We start from the raw sequence: 13,842 nt of genomic DNA, 5'->3' as shown, positions 1-13,842 counted from the left end.
CCATCCTTGAGAAATGGACTTTGTAGCCTCTTTCTCGTGCATGAGGTAGGTAGGTAGAGCAATTCATAAAAAGAACACATAGATATTCCATGTGTAGAACAGCTGTTTTGACGACTTTTAAAAAATATCATCGAATTTCACTATTTACACACAGGAAAAAGTACTCTGAAAACAATTCTATATACACATATACAGTAGTGTGATCGTAGTCTCAAATATGTTGCCGCCAATTGTCATTATGTTATTCCCCTAAATTATTCTCGTTTAAGAATGGGGCTTACAGTTCAATGAGCAAGGGAAGTTGTGTGAGTGTACCACACCAGATTTTTTTATATACACCAGATTTTCTCTAATATGACACTTGAGAGCTGAATTCCCCTCATTTTGAACCCCTATTTACCAAGCAAATTGATTTCCACCAAAAATTATTCATGGAAAAAACTTTGTTGAATACATATTGATGCTGTGGAACTTCTTCATTGCTGAAATTGCTATTCTTGACTAAATCATTGTTCCATTAGATTTATAAATATCAAAGACCTTAAAGAGATATAGACCCACAATGCCTATGCCTTCCCAATGATAGCTCTTACTTGAAATTGAAGGCCGCCATTGGGGTATTTTAGCACGAGATATTATATAAATAATATTTGTAATACTATAGATCACAAAGGCATTGGTGGCATTGATATGTAATAATCTTATGGGTTGCCCCCTCAATGGCCGATTTCAATTCCAAGTACAACACTAGCGCTGCATGTGAGTCTATACATCTTTAAGGTCTTTGATAATAATATAGATTTGACAACGCAAACTTTCTATTTCAAATCACCTGATAACACTAGAATCTTCTCGATCACCCCGGTAAACAGCTGATTGTAGAACAAATAAACATAATTATGATTCTCATTACAGAATACTATAGCCTACTGTAATAAAAGCATATGTTTTCTTTACAGTCGAGTATGTTTCTTAGTTCTGAATTTGGAACAGCAAAACTGGTACGAAAACCACCTTTTAGCGCTCCAGGTGGAAATTTTGTCAACTACAATCAAGAAATTCCTGATTTGAAACCTTAGACCAGTTATAGAATAGACACGCCCCATTGTATATTCATACTGAAAGTCGATGAAGTCAACATCTACTGCCATATCGCCCCATCGTGGCGTCATCATTATATAATATATAATTATAAGTTCTTAATTATCTAATTTAAGTTCTTTAATAATTTACTTCCATCTGGAATAGACACAATCTGCTATGGAAAACAATGTAAAAAACCTACAAAAAAGTTTTCTAAACGATGCTGATGTCACGATAGGGCGATATGGCAGTAGATGTTGGCTTCATCGACTTTCAGTATGGGGCGTGTCTATTCTATAACTGATCTAAGTTCGAAACTTGTAAACTAGGTTATCTTTATAGAATGCATGTAGTAATGTCAGCACAAGCAGGTCATGTTTTTTGTTTCTCAATTATTCTTTTCTAGATTATTATGACAAAAAATAGTGTAAGTTACTTGGACGTGAATGTTTTTTGCAGTGCTCAAATAAAATTCTAGTTTCGGCTAACGACTCGACTAGAAACATCATTCTCGCCTGCAAAAGGGCCCTTCCCGTACTTGTGACTTATGATACTATTACGATTTGTTGAAATATATGACTTTGATTTATTCTCGGTTAATTTTATTCCAATACCTGAAAAGTATCGTTTTACTTTCCCACGTTGTAGAATAGGAAATATTCACATATTGAAGAAAAGTTTGAAGAAGGACCCAAAAACAAACCTGTTTCAGGAACGGCGAATGCTCCACCTCCTCCCCATCCACAGCTCCGTTATCGAGCGTTGCCATGGATACGGACGCGGACGCGGATTCCGCGACAGACGATGACAGCATCAGAGCGGTAGCGGCAGCGGTGGGACGCGGAAGCGGCGGCGGTGTGACGTTTGACGCGGACGCGTTTCAGTGCGCGGTCACCAACATCCTGGACTTTGTCGTGCCCGACGACAGCTGGGACTTGGACGACTCGGACGGATCCGGCATGAGTGGCTATGAGGACGAGGCTGAGATGGAGATCGGGAAACGCAGAACTGGTTAGACTAAATACAAAGCTTTAACGAAATTAAACTCAGAGAGTTAGCCAAATTCATAACTTTGTTATTTATAAAGGGTGTGTCACACGAAAGGTGTAACAGCCGAAGACCGATTCTACTTGCAATTTGCAATAGAAAATGTCCAGTAACATTTTCTTATATCGACTTTAGTTTTCGAGATCTATTCGATATTTTTGAAATGTAAGAAAATTCTACTGGTTATATTTTGTAGCAAATTTCATGTAGAATGTACGATCTTCGAATGTTACACCTTTCTGTATAGGGTGTTTCTAAAATAAACCAACAAACTTTGTGAGTGGTTTCCTAATATTAAAATAAAAAAAATGTTCTTGTTAACATGGGTTCTAAAATGCATTGTCACCAAAATAATAATGACAAATGATTGTACATTTTCTTCAAAAATGAAGTTTATGAATTTGTGGCAGCCTCATGAGATTTACCTCAGTGGTTAATTCTCGTGGGAAATTAGCTGAAATAACATAAATTAGAAGTATGTAACTACAATGATTGTTGACATAACAGGGAAAAATATTTAAAAAAAACTCAATTACAAATAACAGATAGCTTTCAGCTGGATTATTAATTACATGCAATGATGTACTCAATGCGACTTGAACAATTTTCCTGACTTTATACAGTTTTCAATAGAACAGCTGACATAATATCAGCAGCATTTTGAGCGAGTTCTCCAGCCCTGTGGCTCAGTAGCTATTACGTTTTACTGGTAGAATGCTGAGGCTGGTAGCTCAACCTCAGGTTGGTAATTGATAATCCTTGTTGGTTTAGGTGTGTACAGTTTCATTCAATTTATTTTACTCTAAAAAAACATAGTGCATTTTTTCAATTCGAATGGCAAACTATTTGAGCGCTATTCAAATGGTTTGCATAAGCTGATTCTGAATGAATGATTCAAGTTATTCAGAATAAATAAGTTATTCAGAGTGATTCACAATGAATGAGTGATTCTAAGCTAATTAGTTTGATTGTTGCAGACGGCAAATCTGAAACGCCGATCACTGAATTGAAGCAGTACATGGATCAGATGGACAGAGAGTTGTCCTCCACCACCCTGGGACAGAGCTTCGAGAAGAAAGTGGGCAAGGCCGCCAAAAAGGTAGGTTTTATTCTAACATTTCATAGTTCAGTTTTAAATTAATTATCTTCATTTTGCATTAGATTCTTTATTACAAATTACTATAGTGAGTTCCATGTAATATTGGCAGTGGAGAAAGATAAGAGAACAGCGTTGCCGATTCTCTGCCTTGCCACTTATTTCTTCCATAGAAGATAGCTGATACCGGTATGTCTGATTTAATAGATCTTCACCGTGATTCGAAAAGAATACCACAACTTTGAAAATTTGTATTTAATCAAGGAAACATAATACAAAACTTGGGTTATAAATCAAAATTAAGAGTATTAAAATACGTTTTTCCCCACTAGAAAACAAGTTCACAAATGTTCAATGTGACCCCCTCCAGACACTCGAGTGATATCAATACGATACTCGAACTCGTTCCACACCCTCAGTAGCATATCGGGCGTAACAGTTTGTATAGCTGCTGTAATTTCTTGTTTGAACTCCTCAATGTTAGCTGGTAGAGGCGGCCGATACACCTTATCTTTAACGTATCCCCATAGAAAAAAAACGCAGGGGTTCAGGTCAGGGCTTCTTGGAGGCCAGTGATGAAGTGCTCTGTCTCGAGCTGTTTGGCGGCCGATCCATTGCCTCGGATAGTTTTCATTCAAACAGATGAGTGCCAATGGGGTGGTGCTCCATCCTGCTGGAATATGAATTTACGTGCTTCTTCTTCGAGTTGAGGGAACAGCCAAGTCTCCAACATCTTTAGATAGGTTAGTCCATTGACAGTTGCACCTTCGAAGAAAAAAGGACCAAAAACTTTATTGGCTGAAATGGCGCAGAAAACGTTCACCTTAGGTGAATCTCGGTCATGTTCAATTGTTTGCCTTGGATTCTCAGTGTCCCATATACGGACATTGTGGCCATTGACTTTCCCATTTGTGTGAAATGTTGTGAAATGAACAAGTCATCTGTTTCCATTTCACCAAGGACAAACTCACAGAACTCGATTCTTTTAACCTTGTCATCTTCACTAAAGCTAGCTCCGCAGTCCAGGCTGGATGCTTGTCTGAATCGGACTAGGCGCTCAGACAGCAAATAATAGCAGCGTTGGTGGGAATGCGAGCGGCCGCAGTAACATCTTCCACCCAGCAATGGTCGGCGTAGTTCCGACGTATATATATATCGTATATATTCCGACGTATATATCTTTATATACGAATATATATTATATTCGTATATATCATATTCCGACGTATATATCTTTTAACCTTGTCATCTTCACTAAAGCTAGCTCCGCAGTCCAGGCTGGATGCTTGTCTGAATCGGACCAGGCGCTCAGACAGCAAATAATAGCAGCGTTGGTGGGAATGCGAGCGGCCGCAGTAACATCTTCCACCCAGCAATGGTCGGCGTAGTTCCGACGTATATATATATATATTATATATATATATATTATATATATATATAATATATATATATATATATATATATATATATATGAGAATAGTTGTTTACTAAGCACTTCCGAAAGCAGAAGTGGAAGGTGATAGCTCTAGCAAATCTGAGGTAATCTAAATATCAGGAAATTGTCCAAGTATTTTTATTTTTTATTCTGATTTGTCCAAATAACCTAAAAGATGATGTTCAATTATGTGGGAGGTTGAGTTATACTTTTTTATTCTTTCAAATGACAATAAGATGATATTATTATAAATGTTTTAATTATTGAATAATGAACACAAATAACGAAAAGTTTTTTGATCAGCTGTTTTTTGATCACCTTTCTTAGTTTCATGTTAGCGGCTGGAAAGGGTACTCTTTCCGGCCTAGGCCAGAAAGAAACCTGTTCTGACGTCAGACGTCTGCAAACAATGTCTTTCAGATCTACGTAGGGACTGGAAAACAGCTGCTTTCTGTGCAGTGAGGCGAAAAATGCTTTCTGCTGAGCGGTCGCCATTTGGGCATCTACAACAAACACATTGTTTACCGCGCTGCTAGCGGACAAATAAGAAACAAAAAAAACTTTAGAGCTTCCTCGAATCGATGACAGATAGTGCTCCACTCTCCGTTTATTCTTTGCAGAGTTATCAATTTTCAAAGTTGTGGTATTAATTTGTAATTTGTTTTGTTTGTAGGGAATGGAAGACAGTTTCTCGGACATTGAAAGCTTTGAGCCGGTGGACATAGACATGAACGCGCTGAAGAACATCCTTGAGTCATACCAGGCCGAGATGGGCGGTTCTGGCCCCGCCTCCACGCTGCTTGGGCCAATGGGAGTCAAGCTCGACAAAAAGTGAACAATGTGATACCGAAAAAGTGGCCAAATTTCTCCTATCTATGCACCTGCTGTACTTAATAAGTAATAAGTCATTATTAGTTACTTATTTTACCAAATAAAGACATAGAGAAAATATTGCATAAGACAAGACCCTTTAATATCATTACTTTTCAAGTAACTAATCTTCACCATAGAGAAAATAGTGATATTGTATCATAATCATGTGTGGTGAGTGTGGTGATACTGTATCATTTATGGTGACACTGTATCATTTATGGTGATACTGTATCATTTATGGTAAGAGAGAGAATATATTATCATAAGAAGATAGATATCCTATGGTATAGGGCGTTTATGTTTCAAATTTCACTGTTAACTCAAGCTGATAGTCCACGTAGCTCTTTTTCGTGAAGCTATGTGATGCTGGTAGTCTCTTAAAATGTGCCATTCTTACACTCTCAACAGTAATAATACACAGTAATAATACACACCAAAACAGTAATAATAGACAGTAGGTAGTCGACAGTAATCGGCTTAAAACTATGTGACGCTGGTAGTCTCTCAAACTGTGCCATTCTTACACTCTCAACCAGCCAAAACAGTAATAATAGACAGTAGGTAGTCGACAGTAATCGGCTTGAAGCTATGTGACGCTGGTAGTCTCTCAAACTGTGCCATTCTTACACTCTCAACCAGCCAAAACAGTAATAATAGACAGTAGGTAGTCGACAGTAATCGGCTTAAAGCTATTTGACGCTAGTAGTCTCTCAAACTGTGCCATTCTTACACTCTCAACCAGCCAAAACAGTAATAATAGACAGTAGGTAGTCGACAGTAATCGGCTTGAGTTAGCAAAAAATCGACTTGAAATTTGGAACGTAAACGACCTATACCATAGGATATCTTCTTATGATAATATACTTTCTCTCTTGTATCATCATAAATGAAACAGTATCACCATAAATTGTTACAGTGTCACCATGAATGATACAGTATCACTACACATGGTATCTTGTTATGCTATCTTTTCCATGGATATCATCTTATGCTATCTTTTCTCTATGGCAAAGATTAGTTACTCGATAAGTAGTAAAAATCTTGAAGGGTCCGGCAATGAAATATTCCTGATTTTGAAGTTGAGGTTTCAAAATAGAATGTGAAAGATACAGAAAATACCTTAGTTTAACTATTCCAATACACTTCTTAGGATGGCCACTAACGACTGGACAAGTGTGTTGAACATGTGTGTACACACATGCTGTCATACATTGTTGTGTCCTCACAACGACAGGCTTTGAACACAATTTTTTGAGGTTAGGTTTTCGTTTCTTCAATTTTTTGAGGTTAAACTATTTTTGTATCATTATCATTTCCAATATTCCAGTCGCTTATTTATTGTTATTGGTTGTTGTTATTATATTAGAAGCTGCTGTCAAACAACTACAAGACTTGACTTATTTCGGACTATGGGGAACCTTATCTAAATTTGGGAGAGGAATAGCACAAGGTTACCTTATTTTTTCTCTCCCTATCATTTTTGATGTTGTACTTACTGTATGAATCAATAAAGAAATATCGGGGCACCGAGCTTCACTCGTTATTTTTATTTATTGATAAACAGAACACAATTCTCTAAAATGATCGTGTTCACATTTCACAGCTGGCTATATGTCATCTTATGAATTTCGGGGATGTGATATTTTGATTTTGATTTTTCACATACTCATTCGCTCACTCACTTTTTTACTATCCACAGGTGTTTCAGCCAAGTATGAATTATCCTTTTAATGTCGTTCAACGAGTTTTCCCCAGGGATGAGATCTAGTGCAATCGAATTTTTATACCATAAACCTACTACGTTCCAAATTTCGTGAAAATCGTTAGAGCCGTTTTCGAGATCCGATAAACACAAATAACCAGATATATAAATACAGAAATTGCTCGCTTAATATAATATGATAATTGATTATTTTCAACAAGAATGAACAGTTAATATTACACTAATAAACCTGTATCAGTTACCGTCTATAGAAGGCATTGACAAGACAGAGGATCGGCAACGTTGTTCTGCTATCTTTCTCCACTGCCATTGGACCTCACTATAGTAACTGTAGTTCACACCAGAGTTGTCAACTGAGATTTCAACCAATTTTGGAAAATTTGTTGACAATTTCTTAAAAAGCACATCATTCCACTTGTTTTTACAGAAAAAAATTACTACTTTTTCTATACAACATTTTGTTGACAACTCTTGTGTAAACGTGGCGTAACAGATATTTTTTAGAAGTAGCAAAATGACATAATATTAAGTGTATATCAATAACGATATGTTTTCCGTATCTTCCATATTTGTTTTGTGACCACATTTTGAAATTAGGAAGCTTTCATTGCCGGAACCTGTATATTTCTGGCATACTAAATCGCAATAATATTCTTGAATTTCTCAAGTTATTGAATAAAAGTCAGTTAGAAGCATACCCCGCAACTCATATGTTGCTAGTTAAGAGCACGATATATAGATGAAGATTTTATCTATATTTTCATCTAAATACCGTGTTTGAAAGAAATTTGAACAACTATTGTTGACATAGCTTTATTAGTCACGCTATTTAGGTAAGTTTCAAACTACCCAATCACAATCTTAGAAGTACGATAGAGCTCTATAAATAAAGTATATTTTGACAATATTCCAATGACAATTAAATGTTACTATTCTATTTGCTGGTCAAGTAAGATATTTTAAGCATTATGTCTGTAGCTGCTGGTGATCGTAATTGTATTTTAGAATTGAGATGTAATTTTTATGTGTTTTTAATAGAGATCATTATCTTATAAATTTTCGTGGTTTTCATTTATTTATTCATCTTCCTGTTCCATGATATTATTATTATGTATTGCGGTATTAGGCCTGTTGAAGGCTATCATAAAATTGTGAAGAAAATAATCAAAAATAATAATAATAAATTATTATAATAATAATTCAAAAGAAATTTTCAAGCATTCTTTTTACAACATCGAAGTTTTATTCCTTCCTCATGGATATATTTATCTACTGACTTTGAGTTCTATAAATGCTCTATTTCTACTACCTACATATCTACCTACCCATCTATTTGTGCAGGTACTACGTACTTTTCAGTAAATATTGTTGATTGATCGTATAAATCTCTAGATCGTTGACCGAGCGAAGGTTTTGCATTTCTCTTTATGTTTATATTTTTGTTCCGCATTTACAGCGAAACGCAGCAATAGATTTTCATGAAATTTGACATTTATGTTCCTTTTGAATTTCGCGTCGACTTATACATACTCTACGGTTTTTTGAAATTTTGCATTTTAAGGATAATACAAAAGGAAAAGGAGTCTCCTTTGAACGCCAATATTACTGTAAAAATCAGACTTTAGAATATTATTAATCATAAATCAGCTGTCTAGTGGACTATTTATAATACTTCCCGTTCAAAAACATCCAACATCTTGAGAATATAATATCTTTCCATCAACGTTAGTAGACAGTTGACTATAATTGACCGACCGAAGTGAGGTCTGAGATTCAAGACGACGGTTCGGCATTTCTCTTAATGTTTAAATGTTTATATGTTGCGCATTCACGGCAGTAGATATAAACTGAGAGTTCAGACGGGCTTTTTTGCTCGAAATCCCCCTCCCCCCTCTCCCATCCCACCTCCCCCCGCCCTCAACCCTCCCCCCACAGGGTGGGGGGTGTTCTAAAAATAGATTTCCCCTGTTCTAAAAATAGATTTTCCCTTCCCCTTCCCCTTCCCCAGTGAAGACGAGGGGGCTCTCTCTGTCTCTCAAAATAGATTTTCCCTTCCCTGCTCCAGTGGTGATGAGGGGGATGAAGAAAGAGAAAGAGATATATCTCTCTCACTCTCTCTCTCTCAAAATAAATTTTTCCGCGATAATAGATTTTCATGAAATTTGACAGTTATGTTCCTTTTGAATTTCGCGTCGACTTATACATACGGTTTTTTGAAATTTTGCATATTAAGGATAATACAAAGGAAAAGGAGTCTCCTTTGAACGCCAATATTACTGTAAAAATCAGACTTTAGAATATTATTAATCATAAATCAGCTGACAAGTGATTACACAGATGTGTGGAGAAGCCAGTCTATTGCTGTATTCCATAAGGTATATAAAGTAAGGTCTATAGTTTCAATCAGGTACTTGTGGATGAGAATACTGCGTGAGGTCTACTGTTCACATAACTACTAGTACTACCCGTTCAAAAACATCCAACATCTTGAGAATATAATATCTTTCCATCAACGTTAGTAGACAGTTGACTATAATTTACCGACCGAAGTGAGGTCTGAGATTCAAGATGACGATTCGGCATTTCTCTTAATGTTTAAATGTTTATATGTTGCGCATTCACGGCGAATCGCGGTAATAGATTTTCATGAAATTTTAAAGGTATTTCCTTTTCAATTGAGCTTCGACGTATATACAAGGTTTTTGAAAATTTTGCATTTCAAGGATAATATAAAAGGAAAAAGGAGCCTCCTTCATACGCCAATATTGGAGTAAAAATCAGACTATAGAATTATTCATCATAAATCAGCTGACAAGTGATTACACAGATGTGTGGAGAAGCCAGTCTATTGCTGTATTTCCATAAGGTATATATAAGGTAAGGTCTATAGTTTCAATCAGGTACTTGTGGATGAGAATACTGCGCGAGGTCTACTGTTCACAGAACTACTAGTACTACCCGTTCAAAAACATCGAACATCTTGAAAATGTATCTTTCGTTATGTGAATGTGTCTACGTTAGTAGACAGTTGACTATAATACTACCCGTTCAAAAACATTGAACATCTTGAAAATGTATCTTTCCATCAACGTTGTAGACAATTGCAGCCAGACCTGATAACAGCGCTCACACTCACATTCCGGGACGACACGTCACGGTACGATAGGACAGAAAGCTCTATGTTTATTTAGGATTTTTTCTAGACATATTAAATTGATAATTTATTTATTAATTTTTGAGAAAACATAACAACAGGTCAATGTAAGTTACTGAGTGCGAGGTCTACTGTTCACAGAACTACTAGTAACCTTGTGTTATAAAAATTCCCTTACAAGTAACTCCTTGTACACTGAGGTCAAGTCTCAGAACCTTGAACCGCGTTTAGATTACAATGTTGTAAATATGGTCCAGTGGATATAGTGAATTCGTAGCTGCCTACTAAAAGTCCCGGGTTCAAACCCCTCAAAAATATAACAAAGTTTTAACCAGGTGACTCCTGTGTTATTGGAAGTGCACGTTAATTGTCGGTCCCGGCTGAAGTATGACAGTTGTAAGGCCCATTGACTTGAATTCCATTGACAAGGCTTGAATTGCATTTTAAGGGGATGTGGGATCTTCCCGCAAGGGACTCATCACCAAAAAGCCATGAGAGTTTAATTTACTTTTACAAGTAATGTAGATTTAAAATATGTCAATTATAATCAAAATCTGATTAATAATAAATAACACTGTCGTTAATAATTGGGAGATTCGTACTTCAAAAGAAGTCATATGGCAGTCTGAAATAGCCTGCCAGGTCGTTACCAAGATATTCACTATCAAAGAGTGTAGGCAGGACCTCCAATATAGACTACTAACGGACCTGAGCCTAGAAAAAAAATGACCGCCGTATGTGGTGGTCTAATAGGAATTCCCAAAGACCTTAAAGATGCATCTCTTTATGGTCTTTGGGAATTCCTACTAAGAAAAAATCAATAATCAGCTGTTAGAGAGCGTCTCAGTTTATCGAAATCTCAGTTCGTACAGTTCCCGTTTAAAATATCATTGCCAGCCACCACTTACGGCGGCCATTTTTCTTGTAAGCGCAGGTCCGGTATATAGGAAGTCCTGGTGTAGGCCTATTATACATTTTTTGGACCCCTCTGTAGATATAAATACCTATGGGATCGCAGCCATAGCCACCTCTAATACAAGGCCCCGGCCTACGATATTGCAACGTCGCAGTGTATGCCTAGAATCTAATACATGATTGGTGAAATAGATCAGCTGGTATTTAAAAAATCTTTTTAATATTGTAGGCCGGCCTACGATATTGCAACGTTGCAGTGTAGGCCTAGAATCTAATATATGATTGGTGAAATAGATCAGCTGGTATTTAAAATCTTTTCACCAATCAATATTAGATTCTAGGCCTACACTGCGACGTTGCAATATCGTAGGCGGGGCTCGTAGTAACCGTGGCTGCGTCGCAGCTTACCAGGACTCTGTGTGGCTGGGTTCTGGAAATAGAATACTTCTTACATGAAGCATTTTATCACATCATCAAACTTTTACTCGTAGACTACATTCCTGAAACAATATTTCTATAGTGAGGTCCACATTATAATGACATTTAAGTTATTACAATTTCTAGCACATTTGATCGATTCTCCAACATAAAAGTGTCTTACTTGTTCACTGTACTGGTAGGTCCACGTTATAATGACAGTGTTTGATTAGCAATGGTATTGCTATCCTTATCTATCATTCAACAAGCGGATAGCGTTATCTCTTCTCGCTGCTCTGTTGCCATATCGTTTTTCAACAATGTAGTATTGATAATTAATTAACGAAATATTTAATCTTGATTATGAAAATTCATTATGAAATTATTGATAATATAACTTCTTGTTTGATAAAAATAATTGATTATTTCAAACGAGAATGAACAGTTAACATTACATTACATACAAGCCTGTATCAGCTACCCTCCATAGAAGACATTGACAAGACAGAGGATCGGCAACGTTGTTCTGCTATTTTTCCACTGCCATTATAACGTGGACCTCACTATACGAGAATCTTCGATTTACAAAGGAAATGTAAATACTTTTTATTTACTATGTTTTATTTATTATGACGATGCTATGCATTTGTTTATAAATGTTTTTCGCAATAAAAAATCTTGAGTCTATACAAGGTTTGCAAACACTGTACATCGAGACCGATGTGAATTTCTTGCTCCCTATTATCTGCACCCGTTAGAGCCAAGCCACATGAAGCTTTTTTCAGGCATTTTTGCACTGACGGCGGCGAATCGGCAGGGCAGTAAGCTGGTTGGGTTGGCGTTCGGGAATCAGCTGATAATCAGCCAATCGGAGAGCTTCCTGTCCTGCCGGCAGTGCAAAAACGCTTCATGTGGCTTGGCCCTTATGGTTCACGATCATTGAGACGTCTACCTAGGGTGGCGTGCCCCCTTCTAGAGTAAGGGAGGGGGTTGAGTGTGAATACTTTTGCAACCCCACAACTGCGCATGCGCCAATTTAGTTGTGTTTTGACGCCTTCAAAGTGCAAACATCGCGCTGCGCTGCCTTCAGTTGCGTTCGGTCTCTTGAACAGTGCTTACGTAATTCCGCTGATCTAGTGTGCCAAACTGACGTTGCAAAATTCATCGACGTCTGAAAACGTCTTTGAGAACATAACTTCCTCTGAAAATTTGGAGGTGAGTTTCAAACAAGGTTGAAAAAATGTGTTGAATAAACTTTGAGTTTTTATTTTTATTTTGTCCTTACTCCCTTGACAAAATATTATTTATAACTTTTACTCGTAGACTACATTCCTGAAACAATATTTCTATAGTGAGGTCCACATTATAATGACATTTAAGTTAATTACAATTTCTAGCACATTTGATCGATTCTCCAACATAAAAGTGTCTTACTTGTTCACTGTACTGGTAGGTCCACGTTATAATGACAGTGTTTGATTAGCAATGGTATTGCTATCCTTATCTATCATTCAACAAAGCGGATAGCGTTATCTCTTTCTCGCTTTGCTCTGTTGCCATATCGTTTTTCAACAATGTAGTATTGATAATTAATTAACGAAATATTTAATCTTGATTATGAAAATTCATTATGAAATTATTGATAATATAACTTCTTGTTTGATAAAATATAATTGATTATTTCAAACGAGAATGAACAGTTAACATTACATCAATAAGCCTGTATCAGCTACCCTCCATAGAAGACATTGACAAGACAGAGGATCGGCAACGTTGTTCTGCTATTTTTCCACTGCCATTATAACGTGGACCTCACTATACGAGAATCTTCGATTTACAAAGGAAATGTAAATACTTTTTATTTACTATGTTTTATTTATTATGACGATGCTATGCATTTGTTTATAAATGTTTTTCGCAATAAAAAATCTTTAGTCTATACAAGGTTTGCAAACACTGTACATCGAGACCGATGTGAATTTCTTGCTCCCTATTATCTGCACCCGTTAGAGCCAAGCCACATGAAGCGTTTTTTCAGGCATTTTTGCACTGACGGCGGACGAATCGGCAGGGCAGTAAGCTGGTTGGGTTGGCGTTCG

At 36.7% G+C, this 13,842-nt stretch overlaps 1 protein-coding gene across 1 annotated transcript in view; it reads left to right on the top strand.

Annotated features, from left to right (window-relative positions):
* Window positions 1–8,313, top strand: part of LOC111050364 (protein ecdysoneless) — a 29,171-nt gene extending 20,858 nt beyond the window's left edge. Inside the window, exons 12-14 of the mRNA XM_039427656.1 lie at window positions 1,796–2,094; window positions 3,108–3,229; window positions 5,335–8,313. Of these exons, the coding sequence (XP_039283590.1) occupies window positions 1,796–2,094; window positions 3,108–3,229; window positions 5,335–5,496 (583 nt within the window). The 3' untranslated portion in view covers window positions 5,497–8,313. The remainder of the gene's footprint in view (window positions 1–1,795; window positions 2,095–3,107; window positions 3,230–5,334) is intronic.
* Window positions 8,314–13,842: the final 5,529 nt, after the last annotated feature.

Source organism: Nilaparvata lugens, chromosome 5 (genome assembly GCF_014356525.2).
Source record: "Nilaparvata lugens isolate BPH chromosome 5, ASM1435652v1, whole genome shotgun sequence".
NCBI lineage: Eukaryota > Metazoa > Arthropoda > Insecta > Hemiptera > Delphacidae > Nilaparvata > Nilaparvata lugens.
The sequence above is the reverse complement of the archived record's forward strand: the minus strand, read 5'-3'. Positions and strand labels throughout refer to the sequence as shown.